Below are 15,821 nucleotides of genomic sequence, written 5' to 3' on the forward strand. Positions count from 1 at the left end.
TTCTTAAGATGAATGTACTTAATATGCTGGTGACATCACAGGGTCAGAGAGAACTCCTGACTGTAGTCATACAAAAACACTCCAGGCACTCAGCCCATAAGAACCATTCATACTGTCAGATCTAATATGAAGAACTGAATACAACCATAAGAACCATTCATACTGTCAGATCTAATATGAAGAACTGAATACTAAAGAGAAGAAGAGGTTGACCAGTACATATTCGTGTAACTTTATTTTTCATTGGCAGATCAATAAAGTTTGCTTCAACGCAGTTATCCAACACATTCATGATCAGTAACTAAAATAACTAATCTAGTTTTAAAGACAATTAATAAACACATGGATTCATTTCATAAACTGTGTATCATTAAAAAAAGTTGTAAAATAATCCCCCCAAACTAATGGTGGAAAGTGATCATCTCTATCTGATACATGTTAGGGGCGGAAGGTAGCCTAGTGGTTAGAGCGTTGGGTCAGTAACCAAAAGGTTCCTAAATCGAATCCCCGAGCTGACAAGGTAAAAATCTGTTGTTCTGCCTCTGAACAAGGCAGTTAACCCACTGTTCCTAGGCCATCATTGTAAATAAGAATTTATTCTTAACTGACTTGCCTAGTTAAATAAAGGTTCAATAAAAAATGTAAGAAGTGTATACTAGCTCCTTCCCACAGAATACTGCAGAGGGACAACCTGGTCTCAGAGCAAAACGTATCATATGTTACAAAAACATCCATTCCACTCCATTTAGTATGTTAGGTTACATTAAATTGGACTACCAATATAAAAACTGAACTAAAATATACACTAAACATGTAAAGTGTTGGTTTCATGAGCTGAAATAAAACATTCCAGCAATGTTCCATGTGCAGAAAAGGCTTATTTCTCTCAAATGTTGTGCACAACTTTGTTACTATCCCTGTAAGTGAGCATTTCAGCCTTTGTGAAGATAATCCATCCACCTGACAGGTGTGGCATATCAAGATGCTGATAAAACAGCATTATCATTACACAACTGCACCTTGTGCTGGGGGACAATAAAAGGCCACACAACACAATGTCAGACATCTCAAGTTCAGGGAATGTGCAATTGTCATGATGACTGCAGGAGAGATTTCAATATTTATATCTCTACCATAAGTCACCTCTAACGTCCTTTTAGAGAATTTGTCAGTACATCCATCCGGCCTCACAACTGCAGATCACATGTAACCACGGCAGCCCAGGACATCTTCACCTGCAGGATTGTCTGGGAGGGGGGTGAGCAGTATTTCTGTCTGTAATCAAGACGTTTTGTGGGGAAAAACTCATGCTGATTGGCTGGGCCTGGCTCCCAAGTGGGCCGATGCCCTCCCAAGTCCCACCCATGGCTGAGCCCCTGCCCTGTCATGTGATATATATAGATTAGGGCATTGTTTATTTAAAATGACTAATTATCTTATACGAACTATAAATCTTTGAAATTGTTGTGTTTAAATTGTTCAGTATAATACAACTTCTAGGAAGTATCGTATGTTAAGAATTACAATTCTTACGTTATTTTACGCATTGCTATTCATACAATATGTTACGAACTTGTAATATGTATGATATGTTACGAATTCCAATTTGTTGTTGGAATGTTAGCTAGGTTAGGGGTGAGGGGTTAAATGGTTTTAGGGGAAAGGTAAGCTACCATACTAAGTAGTTGCATGCTAAGCTAACATGCTAAGTAATAGCTAAAAAGTAGTAAGTAGTTGCAAAGTTGCTAATTATCTAAAATACTACAGTTAACCTTGATGAGATTCTAAACACAGCAGCCTTTGGCTAGAAGTTTGAGTTACACACCCACCCTTCCACAGAGCAGGAGTAAGGCTTCTCTCCTGTGTGTATACGTTCATGTGATCTTAAGTTGGAAAGTTGCGAGAAACTAGTTCCACAGTCAGAGCAGACGTAAGGCTTCTCTCCTGTGTGTGTTCTCTGGTGAACTTTTAGATCAGTTGACGTTGTGAAGCATTTTCCACAGTCAGAGCAGGAGTAAGGCTTCTCTCCTGTGTGTATACGTTGGTGTGTTTTTAAGGTGCCCAGAAGAGAGAAACTCGCCCCACAGTCAGAGCAGATGTAAGGCTTTTCACCTGTATGTATACGTTCATGTGCTTTTAAGTGGGAAAGTTGAGAAAAACTAGTTCCACAGTCAGGGCAGAAGAAAGGCTTCTCTCCTGTGTGTGTTCTCTGATGAACTTTTAGCACATTTGATGTTTTAAAACATTTCCCACAGTCAGAGCAGGAGTATGGCTTCTCCCCTGTATGTATACGTTCATGTGCTTTTAAGTGGGACAGTTGAGAGAAACTAGTTCCACAGTCAGGGCAGAAGAAAGGCTTCACTCCTGTGTGTGTTCTCTGATGAACCTTTAGCATATTTGATGTTTTAAAACATTTTCCACATTCAGAGCAGACATAAGGCTTCTCTCCTGTGTGTGTTCTCTGATGAACTTTTAGCTCATTTGATGTTTTAAAACATTTTCCACAGTCAGAGCAGGAGTATGGCTTCTCTCCTGTGTGTATTTGTAGGTGTATTTTTAGCTGTGATAGAAATGGGAAAATCTCTTCACAATGTGGGCAGTGATGAGACCTCTTGGCTCTCTGATCTTCCTGCTCTTGCTCTATGGATGTGGAGAATGTCTCAACATGGTCTCCTGTGTGAACAACATCAGAAGAACCAGTCAGTTGGTGTGATATACATGTCAATCAAATGTATTTTATGAAGCCCTTTTTACATCAGTAGTTGTCAAAGTGCTTAACAGAAACCCAACCTAAAATACCCAAAGAGCAAGCAATGCAGATGTAGATGCACAGTGGCCACAAACATCTCTCTAGAAAGCAGGAACCTAGGAAGAAACCTAGAGAGGAACCAGGCTCAGAGTGGTGACCAGTCCTCTTCTGGCCATACCGGGTGACAGGTAGCCTAGTGGTTAGAGCAAATCCCTGAGCTGACAAGGTAAAAATCTGTTGTTCTTCCCCTGAATAAGGCAGTTAACCCACTGTTCCTAGGCCGTCATTGAAAATAAGAATTTGTTCCTAACTGACCTGACTAGTTAACCTGTTTGGGCGCATTTACAAACGCTAGCGGGACACCTACGACAACATCGGGTGAAATTGCAGAATACAAAAATCGTAATATTAAACATTCATGAAAATATAAGTGTCTTACATCATTTAAAAGCTTCTTGTTAATCCAACTGCGTTGTCAGATTTGAAAAAGGCTTTACGGAGAAAGCATACCATGCGATTATCTGAGGACAGCTCCCCACGTCAAAATACTTTTTCAACCAGCACAGGCGTCACAAAATCAGACAGCAATTAAATAAATCACTTACCTTTGAAGATCTTCCTCTGATTGCAATCCCAAGGGTCCCAGCTACACAATGAATGGTTGTTTTGTTCGATAATATCCTTCATTATATCCCAAAACTATCAGTTTAGATGGCGCGCTTGATTCAGTAGGTCACTCGTTAAACATGCACACAAACTAATCCTAAAGGTTACCGGTAAAGATCGTCCAAAAAAGTAAAACGAAGTTTCCAATTAATCCTCAGGTATTCTAATATGTAAATAAACAATAATATTTAAGATGGAGAATAGTGTGTTCAATAGCAAAGATAAATAACGAAGAGCGTACTCTCGTTGATGCGTGCAACATGACTACTTTTCTAATGGGGGACATCTTGGAAAAACTACAATTACTAATTTTTCAAAAAACAAGCATGAAACCCTTTCTAAAGACTGTTGACATCTAGTGGAAGCCAAGGGAACTGCAATCTGGGTCCTATCAATTTGAATATCCCATAGGCAAGCATTGAAAAAATCTGTGACCTCAAGAAATAAAAATTCCGGATGGATTTTACTCAAGGTTTTCGCCTGTCATATCAGTTCTGTTATACCCACAGACATTATTTTTACAGTTTTAGAAACTTCAGAGTGTTTTCTATCCAATACTAATAATAATATGCATATATTAGCATTAGCATTAGCATTCTATCCAATGCTATCAAGTATATGCATATCCTAGCTTCTGGGCAGTTTACTTTGGGCACGTCAATCATCGGAAATTCCGGACAACAACCAGTATGCTAAGAAAGTTAAATGAAGTTATATTTTTTAAATACACTACCATTAGTGGTGAAATAAATGAATACATTCTAAAGTTACAAATGTCCATGTTTTTGAAAGAATAGCACATTTTTTGTCCAATCAAATAATGTCAAAGTGATCAGAAATACAGTGTAGACATTGTTAATGTTGTAAATGACTATTGTAGCTGGAAACGGCTGAAGATCTCGTACAACGCTGTGTACTACTCTCTTCACAGAACAGAGCAAACAGTCTCTAACCAGAATAGTGTCTAGAAGGCCAGCATCCCGGAGTCGCCTCTTCACTGTTGACATTGAGACTGGTGTTTTGCGGGTACTATTTAATGAAGCTGCCAGTTGAGGACTTGTGAGACGTCTGTTTCTCAAACTAGACACTCTAAAATACTTGTCCTCTTGCCCAGTTGTGCACAGGGGCCTCCCACTCCTCTTTCTATTCTGGTTAGAGCCAGTTTGCACTGTTCTGTGAAGGGAGTAGTACACAGAACTGCACGAGATCTTCAGTTTCTTGGAAATTTCTCACATGGAATAGCCTTCATTTCTCAGAACAAGAATAGACTGACGACTTTCAGAAGAAAGGTCTTTGTTTCTGGCCATTTTGAGCCTGTAATCGAACCGACAAATGACCCAGATACTCAACTAGTCTAAAAAAGGAATGTTATTATTGCTTCTTTAATCCGCACCACAGTTTTCAGCTGTGCTAACATAATTGCAAAAGGGTTTTGTAATGATCAATTAGCCTATTAAAATGATAAACTTGGATTAGCTAACACAACATGCCATTGGAACACAGGAGTGATAGTTGCTGATAATGGGCCTCTCTACACCTATGTAGATATTCCGTTTTAAAAAATCATCCGTTTCCAGCTACAAGTCATTTACAACATTAACAACGTCTCCACTGTATTAATGGTCAATTTGATGTTATTTTAATGGACAAAAAAAACAATTTTCTTTCAAAAACAAGGACATTTCTAAGTGACCCTAAACTTTTCAACGGTAGTGTATGTATTCATTTCAGTAGACTGTATGGGAAGGGGAATCAAACTATTCTAAAACTGGGTAGGAGTCAAAAACGAATAAGAGGCAAAAGTGGTGAAAATGATGAGCTATACCATCCTCCACTCAACATCACAAGGGTGATAGTAGAATTTGTGTGTTTAAAGTAATGACTAAGATATTTCACCCTGAGGCCTCTGTGTTCTTGGGGACATTTAATAATGCAGAAATGTGTTGGTACCGGTCCCCAGATCTGTGCCGACATAATCCTGTCTCGGAGCTCTACAGACAAATCCATCGACCTCATGGCTTGGTTTTTACTCTGACATGCAGTGTCAAATGTGGGACCTGACATAGACAGGTGTGTGCCTGTCCAAATCAAGTCCAATCAATTGCATTTACCACAGGTGGACTCCAATCAAGTTGTAGAAACATCTCAAGGACAATCTCATAGCAAAGGGTCTGAAAACTTAAAAACATAAATAAGCAATTTAATTTATTTTTAGATTTGCAAGAATTTCTAAAAACCTGTTTTGGCTTTGTCATTATGGGGTATTGTGATGTCATTATGGGGTATTGTGATGTCATTATTGGATGTTGTGTGTAGATTGACGGGGAAAAACATGTAATTAATTTTAGAAGAAGGCTGTAATATACCAAAATGGGAGAAATGGGAAGGGGTCTGACAGTGCCCTCGGAAAGTATTCAGACCCCTTGACTTTTCCACATTGTTATATTACAGCCTAATTCTATAATTAAATACAAAAATATCCTCAGCAATCTACACACCCACATAATGACAAAGCTAAAACAGGTTTAGAGATTTTTGCAAATTTATTTAAAAAAAAAAAAAAAAACAGAAGAACAAGACAGACTCAAAATTGAGTTCAGATGCTTCCTGTTTCCAATGATCATCCTTGAGATGTTTCTACAACTTGATATATACAAAATATTAAATATCCACTACTGTTCAAACGTCTGGGGTCACGTAGAAATGTCCTTGTTTTGAAAGAAAAGCACATTGATTGTCCATTAAAATAACATCAAATTGATCAGAAATACAGTGTCGACATTGTTATTGTTGTAAATGACTATTGTAGCTGAAAACGGCAGATATTTTATGGAATATCTACAAAGGTGTACAGAGGCCCATTATCAGCAACCATCACTCCTGTGATCCAATGGCATGTTGTGTTAGCTAATCCAAGTTTATCATTAGAAAACACTTTTGCAATTATGTTAGCACAGTTGAAAACTGTCCCAAACTCAATACCCCAGATGCTAATATATGCATATTATTAGTATTGGATAGAAAACACTCTGAAGTTTCTAAAACTGTTTGAATGATGTATGTGAGTATAACAGAACTCATATGGCAGGCAAAAACCTGAGAAGAAATCCAAACAGGAAGTGAGAAATAGATTTTCAAAACAGTGCCTATTGAATTCACAGTGAGATATGGATGAGGTTGCACTTCCTAGGGCTTCCACTAGATGTCACCGTCCTTAGAAACTGGTTTGAGGATTCTACTATAAAGGAGGGGCTCATGAGAGCTCTTTGAGAAAGTGGTCTGGCAGAGAGCCTCGGTCTCATGACACTTGCTCCCAACAGAGTTAGCTCTCGTTTCAATGCTTTTCTTCAGACAATGAAATTCTCTGGTAGGAAACTTATTGATGATTTATGTTAAAAACATCCTAAAGATTGTGTGCATACATCATTTGACTTGTTTCTACAGACTGTAACGGAAAAATGGCTGTGTTTTTTTGACTTGGCTATGACCTAACATGTTGTGCTTTCGCTGTAAATCACTTTTTAAATCGGACACCATGGGTAGATTAAGTGACCCCAAACTTTTGAATTGAGCTCAGGTGCATCCTGTTTCCATTGATCATCATTGAGATGTTTCGACAACTTGATATATAAAATATTAAATATATATGTATCAGATATAAATCATCAGGATGTGACAGTCCACTGGTTATGTTCAACACTTCTCCAATCGTTGCCTAGTAAAATAAAGGTTAATAATAATAGTTAGGCTCTCCATGAGCATTAGCTGCTACTTCTCTCAATCCCGTTTTAAAAAGTCTCCCTGTGTGACATTCCTTGAGACCAACCAGAAATGTTTCCTTGGCCAAATATTCCCAGATTGTCATGAAAACAACATGTTCTCTCGTTTCTGCATCACCAAATGTTGAACGAGACAAAAGAGTAGGCTAGGTGAGCAACAATCGCTAGTTCGGTGCAGCAGACTGCAGGTGTGTATTGCTGCAAGAGCGATGAGCCGCCACAATGGTGTTTTTTAGTAGTTAGATCAATGTCTTGGACGATCACCTAATGATTAATGAGCAGTCCACATCACCAAATATTATAGCATAACATTACTGTTACAACAAAAACAACACCTATTTTCTTAGGAGATTTTAGGATGGTTTGCTGAATCGTCCCAAACTCAACAGCACGCGCCATTAGGCAGAATGTGCTTGGATTAAAACAAAATACAGAAAGTAGAAAATAATTGAACACCATCTGCTCTAATTTGCTCACCAAACAGTAATCCAAGAAGATTTAAATGCATATTCCCATGAAATTGATTGAGATCAAACGATTGGCATGCAGACGCAGCTTGATCATTTCACTGGTAAAACGTGAAGAATTATAATTCAATATTGACAGTGATGAAGCCATGGCCTTTTTTGAAATGAGGTATGCCTAACTTAGTGATTGAGGGTGTTAAACATTTTCAACGTTCTTGAGACAATGTGTGGGCAAAGACAGGAGTTACAAGTTTAAATTGTTTTTGCTTCACTGTGAAGTCTTGAGTTGTTCAGGGATGCGTGATGTCAGAATTACAGAATTCAACCTAGCAATAGACTGGTCATAACTTATGGAGGTCTAATTTATGAAGTTAACTTATAGAACCTGCTCTTACCATGACTAACAGATGTACCAATCTCCTCCTCCTCTTCTTCATCTTTAATGATGACATTCAGCTTCAGTGTTTGACTGCAGTCTTCCAGCTTCACTGATGTCATCTCTGGATCCTGCAGAGCAAACTGGGCTCCACTGTCACAATCAGGACCCAGTGACTGTAGGTTTGGACTCAGTGTGGAAGGAGAGTGAAAGGATTGGTTTGTCCTCACTGTTGACGTTAACGGCCTCAGACTTAATCTGAGTCGGTCTGTAGTAATAAAGACAAACGGAAACAAAAGTTATTTTCTTGACAGTTCTGGCACTTTATTCTGTAAAAATATTTTCTTGTTTATCTTGTTCAATTATCTAATTTCAGTCAATCAGGTAGATAATCCCTGACAATACATTCATTCACATTAGACACAAAGTACACATTTTAAATTGCACAACATAAGTGCACTTAATCTATAGTAGATTTCCTAAATTCACATAAATGTATAAATTACTCAACAACCATTTAGTACAAGATCACAGTATGTTTCAGGCAGCACTATGTACTATTTTATGAATAACCTTGTCTTCACTGTTTTATTTCACTCACAAAAACCAAATGTATTTCCCATTCACACCATATTAAGAATTATCAGGAGTCGTACAGTGGCAAGTCAAATTCAAGGACTTTCAAGCACTAATATTTATTTACTTGAAGCCCCATGTGAAAACCCTGAATTATAGATAAATATAGAAACAACTGAATGCGTCTGAATATTAGTAAAGAACTGATAATCATTACATTCAGCTTCAGTACTGTAGAGCAACTGAAATGTTCTCTCTCTGATGAGGCACTACCTGCACTGAAGTCCGTTGATGCAGACCTCCTATGGTATCATGGAGGTCCACAAACAAACGTTTAAGGTGCATGTCTGTCTAATTCTGTACTAAGAAAATAAAACAAGAAATCCCTATTAACTCCTACCACACCCTCCCCTTCCCCAAAAACCCTCCCACACCCCCCAATAAACTATATCAATAGATTGCTTTCTGTGTTTGCAAACATTGGGGTTTTTATCATGCTGAGACAATCCACCCCCAGATTATCCAGTTTATCAAAAACCATACCGACAGTAACATCTGTTACCCCCAACAACTCTGCTGCAGTTTACAAGATAACTTTAAACCTGGTATTTCTGCTTTACACAATCCAAGTTGCTGATAACCTCACCAATGAAAGCTATGAAGTACATTTTATTCAATATTAAAGTATCCTTTGTCACAGTGCATTTATGGACGCAAGATTTCTGAACAGGCCTCGAAACCATGTCAGGACTAGTAGAAAGACCAGTTCTGACAGTAGGTCCTCTTACTACGGGACCAGCCATGGAAGCTCCATCAGTCTGACAGTAGGTCCTCTTACTACGGGACCAGCCATGGAAGCTCTATCAGTCTGACAGTAGGTCCTCTTACTACGGGACCAGCCATGGAAGCTCCATCAGTCTGCACTGTAGTTCCACCAGTCTGTCTTACAGCCTCTGCATATGATACATCAAGACAGATTCTATATCTCTGAGCATCTCTCTGCACCTGGCATCCACCAAATGCTGCTCTTTGTCCTCCACACAATTGCAACACTTAACTGTCACATTGCTCCAACATTCAGCGTAATCAAGTTCCCCACCACACTTGGCACATCTTTTCACTCAACAGCTACATGTCCAATTCTTTGGCATTTAAATATACTGTGATGATTCACCGTTGCTGATCCAGTTTCAACTGTTCTGCCTGCTGTCATGGAACCCTGACCTGTTCACCAGATGTGCTACCTGTCCCAGACCTGCTGTTTCCAACTCTCTAGAGACAGCAGGAGCAGAAGAGAAACTCTCAATGATCGGCAATGCAAAGCCAACTGACATTTACTCCTGAGGTGCTGACCTGTTGCACCCTCCACATGCACTGTGATTATTATTATTTGACCCTCTTGGTCATCTATGAATATCTCCATCCAGCACAGCCAGAAGAGGACTGGCCACCCCTCAAAGCCTGGATCCTCTCTAGGTTTCTTCATTGGTTCTGGCCTTTCTAGGGAGTTTTTCCTAGCCACTGTGCTTCAACACCTACATTGCTTCCTGTTTGGGGTTTTAGGCTGCGTTTCTGTACATCACTTTGTGACTTCTTTAACCCTCTTTCCTACTGATCAACCTTTAGGCTTCAACCACTCTGTCTCCCATCACATGGTCTTTAACAATATCATCCATGGACATAGATATTGGGACCGCAGAGATTTTTACTCCCTTCAATTTAGCATAAACTCCAGGGTCATGGCTTCTGAGCTTCGTCCCATTATGATTTCCCATTTGAAGAATCTTCCCTTGCTGAACCTGACCAGCACAAGATATTAACAATCTACCATTTTCAATATTTTATTTCACCTTTATTTAACCAGGTAGGCTAGTTCAGAACAAGTTCTCATTTACACAGCTGCATCCCAGTTTAACTTCACCTCTTTTTATGGCCTTGGTTAATCAGGGTGTAAATGAGGCCCTGTGGTCTCCTCAAACACCATCCCAACTTTCCACATTATTACTCTAGCTCCCTACCTTGGGCCTCTAGTTACTATACTACATGCGCCCCTGCTTCCAGTATCATTATCTCGGTTCTTCCTATGTCTTCCCACTACAGACCATTCACATACTAGGCCCTCATCCTCCCGCTCCATATCATCACAACTGTCCCCCACATTGATCGCATTCCAACACAGCTGTTGCTTCTCAAACTCTCCATTTCCATTGTTTCATTGGTGCAAAACTCATTCCATTGAGGGCCAATTCTCACCAGGTGTTCCTTTTTTCCTTTCAATTAAAACCTAGACAATCAGATGAGGGGAGTTCCTTTCTAATTAGTGACCTTAATTCATTAATCAAGTACAAGGGTGGAGCGAAAACCCGCAGACACTTGGTCCTCCGTGGAATGGGTTTGATACGTGCACCGATTCATCCTCATTAATCGACGCCATTCCATGCAGTTGGCCTCTCTCTCCAAATGGTGAAGGATAACTTCAGTTAGCTTCCCTCTATTTTGACACTTCATCACGCAGCCTCATGTCGCCATTTCACCACGAGCAAACTCCTAGAAAGACGACCGAAACCGTTGAAGCCGCCATTTGACTTGCCTCGTCCGAATCATCCTGATCTCGCGAGCTTACATTAACGAAACAGTGTATGTAAACTCGCGAGAACAGGATGGTTCGGACGAGGCTATTTACCAGCTCATAAACATTTTACACAAAACCAAGAACATGTAAAAACGACCTCAAATAAGTGGAATCTTAATGAAATGACTTTGACGAAAATATGTACATACACTCAGATAAACCCAAAGTCTAGTTATGTGACTTGTAAAATCGTTTTTAATCACGTTCTTCACTAACTCGGTTAGACTCCAAAATAACACATACAATTAAAACCATTACCAGGCGTGAAACGGATTTGTTACCTAGCATGTTATATATTCTTTCGACATTAGAAAGTTTAAACATGCTATTACATACCTACAATGATACAAACGGAACGGAAAAATGGCTGTGTTTTTTTTGACTTGGCTATGACCTAACATGTTGTGCTTTCGCTGTAAATCACTTTTTAAATCGGACACCATGGGTAGATTAAGTGACCCCAAACTTTTGAATTGAGCTCAGGTGCATCCTGTTTCCATTGATCATCATTGAGATGTTTCGACAACTTGATATATAAAATATTAAATATATATGTATCAGATATAAATCATCAGGATGTGACAGTCCACTGGTTATGTTCAACACTTCTCCAATCGTTGCCTAGTTAAATAAAGGTTAATAATAAGAGTTAGGCTCTCCATGAGCATTAGCTGCTACTTCTCTCAATCCCGTTTTAAAAAGTCTCCCTGTGTGACATTCCTTGAGACCAACCAGAAATGTTTCCTTGGCCAAATATTCCCAGATTGTCATAAAAACAACATGTTCTCTCGTTTCTGCATCACCAAATGTTGAACGAGACAAAAGAGTAGGCTAGGTGAGCATCAATCACTAGTTCGGTGCAGCAGACTGCAGGTGTGTATTGCTGCAAGAGCGATGAGCCGCCACAATGGTGTTTGTTTAGTAAAGTTAGATCAATGTCTTGGACGATCACCTAATGATTAATTAGCAGTCCACATCACCAAAGATTATAGCATAACATTACTGTTACAACAAAAACAACACCTATTTTCTTAGGAGATTTTAGAATGGTTTGTTGAATCGTCCCAAACTCAACAGCGAGCGATTAAGCATAATGTGCTTTGATTAAAACTAAATACAGGAAGTCTAAATAATTTAACACCATCTACTCTAATTTGCTAACCAAACAGTATTTCAAGAAGATTTAAATGCATATTCCCATGAAATTGATTGAGATCAAACGATTGGCATGCAGACGCAGCTTGGTCATTTCACTGGTAAAACGTGAAGAATTATAATTCAATATTGACAGTGATGATGCCTTGGCCTATTTTGAAATGAGGAATGCCTAACTTGGTGATTGAGGGTATTAAACATTTTCAATGTTTTTGAGACAATGTGTGGGGAAAGGCAGGCGATACAAGTTTTTTTTTTTAATTGCTTCGCTGTGAAGTCTTGAGTTGTTCAGGAATGTGTGATGTTAGAATTACAGAATTAGACCTAGCAATAGACTGGTCCTAACTTATGGAGGTCTAATTTATGAAGATAACTTCTAGATAGAACCAGCTTTTACCATGACTAACAGTTGTCCTAATCTTCTCCTCCTCTTCTTCATCTTTAATGTTGACATTCAGCTCCAGTGTTTGACTGCAGTCTTCTAGCTTCACTGATGCCATCTCTGGATCCTGCAGTGCAAACTAGGCTCCACTGTCACAATCAGGACACAGTGACTGTAGGTTTGGACTCCTTGTGGAAGGAGAGTGGCAGGCTGGGTTTGTCCTCACTGTTGATGTTACCGGCTTCAGACTTAATCTGAGTCGGTCTGTAGTAATAAAGACAAACGGACACAAAAGTTATTTTCTTGACAGTTCTGGCACTTTATTCTGTAAAAATATTTTCTTGTTTTTCATGTTCAATTATCTCATTTCAGTAGATCAGGTAGATAATCCTTGACAAAACATTCATTCATGTTAGACACAAAGTACACATTTTAAATTGCACAACATAAGTGCACTTAATCTATAGTAGATTTCCTAAATTCACATAAATGCATAAATGACTCAAAAAACATTTAGTACAAGATCACAGTATGTTTCAGGCAGCACTATGTACTATTTTCCTGAATAACCTTGTCTTCACTGTATTATTTCACTCACAAAAACCAATTGTATTTCCCGTTCACACCATATTAAGAATTATCAGGGTTCGTACAGTGGCAAGTCAAATTCAAGGACTTTTCAGCCACTAATATTTATTTACTTGAAGCCCAGTGTGAAAACCCTGAATTATAGATAAATATAGAAACAACTGAATGTGTCTGAATATTAGTACACATGTAAAGAACTGATAATCATTACATTCAGCTTCAAAACTGTAGAGCAACTGAAATGTTCTCTCTCTGATGAGGCACGAGCTGCACTGAAGTCCGTTGATGCAGACCTCCTATGGTATCATGGAGGTCCACAAACAAAACGTATAAGGTCCATGTCTGTCTAATTCTGTACTAAGAAAATAAACCAAGAAATCCCTACTAACTTCTACCACACCCTCCCCTTCCCCCAAAAAACTCTCCCACACCCCCCAATAAACTATATCAATAGATACCTTTCTGCGTTTGCAAACATTGGGGTTTATATCATGCTGAGACAATCCACCCCCAGGTTATCCAGCTTATCAAAAACCATACCGACAGTAACATCTGTTACCCCCAACAACTCTGCTGCAGTTTACAAGATAACTTTAAACCTGGTATTTCTGCTTTACACAATCCAAGTTGCTGATAACCTTACAAATGAAAGCTATGAAGTACATATTATTCACAATTAAAGCATCCTTTGTCACAGCATATTTATGGGCACAAGAACAGGCCTCGAAACCATGTCAGGACTAGTAGAAAGACCAGTTCTGACAGTAGGTCCTCTTACTACAGGACCAGCCATGGAAGCTCCATCACTCTGACAGTAGGTCCTCTTACTACAGGACCAGCCATGGAAGGTCCATCAGTCTGACAGTTGGTCCTCTTACTACGGGACCAGCCATGGAAGCTCCATCAGTCTGACAGTAGGTCCTCTTACTACAGGACCAGCCATGGAAGCTCCATCAGTCTGACAGTTGGTCCTCTTACTACGGGACCAGCCATGGAAGCTCCATCAGTCTGACAGTAGGTCCTCTTACTACTGGACCAGCCATGGAAGTTCCATCAGTCTGCACTGTAGTTCCACCAGTCTGTCTTACAGCCTCTGCATATGATAGATCATGACAGATTCTATTACACTGAGCATCTCTCTGCACCTGGCATCCACCAAATGCTGCTCTTTGTCCTCCACACAATTGCAACACTTAACTGTCACATTGCTCCAACATTCACCGTAATCATGTTCCCCACCACACTTGGCACATCATTTCACTCAACAGCTACATGTCCCATTCTTTGGCATTTAAAAACACTGATGATTCACTGTTGCTGCTCCAGTTTCAACTGTTCTGCTATGGAACCCTGACCTGTTCACCGGACGTGCTACCTGTCCCAGACCTGCTGTTTCCAACTCTCTAGAGACAGCAGGAACGGTAGAGAAACTCTCAATGATTGGCAATGAAAAGCCAACTGACATTTACTCCTGAGGTGCTGACCTGTTGCACCCTCGACATCCACTGTGATTATTATTATTTGACCCTGCTGGTCATCTATGAACATTTGAACATCTTGGCCATGTTCTGTTATAATCTCCACCCAGCACAGCCAGAAGAGGACTGGCCACCCCTCATAGCCTGGTTCCTCTCAAGGATTCTTCCTAGGTTCTGGCCTTTCTAGGGAGTTTTTCCTAGCCACTGTGCTTCTACACCTGCATTGCTTGCTGTTTGTTGTTTTAGGCTGCGTTTCTGTACAGCACTTTGTGACTTCTTTAACCCTCTTTCCTACTGATCAACCTTTAGGCTTCAACCACTCTGTCCCCCTTCACATGGTCTTTAACAATATCATCCATGGACATAGATATTGGGACCGCAGAGATTATTACTCCCTTCAATGTAGCATCAGCTCCAGGGTCATGGCTTCTGAGCTTCGTCCCATTATGATTTTCCATTTGAAGAATCTTCCCTTGATGAACCTGACCAGCACAAGATATTAACAATCTACCACTTTCAATTTCACCTTTATTTAATTAACCAGGTAGGCTAGTTCAGAACAAGTTCTCATTTACCCAGTTTAACTACACCTCTTTTTATGGCCTTGGTTAATCAGGGTGTAAACGAGGCCCTGTGGTCACCTCAAACACCATCCCAACTTTCCACAATAAAACATTATCACTCTAGCTCCCTACCGTGGGCCTGTAGTTACTATACTACATGTGCGCCTCTGCTTCCAGTATCATTATCTCTGTTCTTCCTATGTCTTCCCACTACAGAGAACATTCACATACTAGGGCCTCATCCTCCAGCTCAATGTCATCAGAACTGTCCCCCACATTGATCGCATTCCAGCACAGCTGTTGCTTCTCAAACTCTCCATTTCCATCGTTTCAGGGGTGTCAAACTCATTCTATTGAGGGCCAAATCTCATCAGGTTTTCCTTTCAAATAAAACCTAGACAATCAGATGA

The 15,821-nt window shown here is 39.7% G+C and overlaps 1 protein-coding gene across 1 annotated transcript; it reads right to left on the reverse strand.

The window, feature by feature from the left end:
* Positions 1 to 1,498: 1,498 nt before the first annotated feature.
* On the reverse strand, positions 1,499 to 12,907 carry LOC139372878 (zinc finger protein ZFP2-like). Its single transcript, XM_071112732.1, has 3 exons — positions 12,798 to 12,907; positions 8,057 to 8,305; positions 1,499 to 2,673 (listed from the first exon to the last, which is right to left on the reverse strand). Exons 1-3 carry the CDS (start codon positions 12,898 to 12,900, stop codon positions 1,805 to 1,807), a joined length of 1,221 nt encoding a protein of 406 aa, XP_070968833.1. The 5' UTR covers positions 12,901 to 12,907; the 3' UTR covers positions 1,499 to 1,804.
* Positions 12,908 to 15,821: the final 2,914 nt, after the last annotated feature.

This window comes from Oncorhynchus clarkii, chromosome 18 (genome assembly GCF_045791955.1).
Source record: "Oncorhynchus clarkii lewisi isolate Uvic-CL-2024 chromosome 18, UVic_Ocla_1.0, whole genome shotgun sequence".
NCBI lineage: Eukaryota > Metazoa > Chordata > Actinopteri > Salmoniformes > Salmonidae > Oncorhynchus > Oncorhynchus clarkii.

Coding starts and splice junctions, on each gene's coding strand:
- LOC139372878 (XM_071112732.1), bottom strand. CDS start 12,900: ATGGCATCAGTGAAGCTAGAAGACTGCAGTCAAACACTGGAGCTGAAT. Junction 8,306..12,797: donor TAGGACAACTGTTAGTCATG/GTAAAAGCTGGT, acceptor TTATTACTACAG/ACCGACTCAGATTAAGTCTG. Junction 2,674..8,056: donor TGGTACATCTGTTAGTCATG/GTAAGAGCAGGT, acceptor TTGTTCACACAG/GAGACCATGTTGAGACATTC.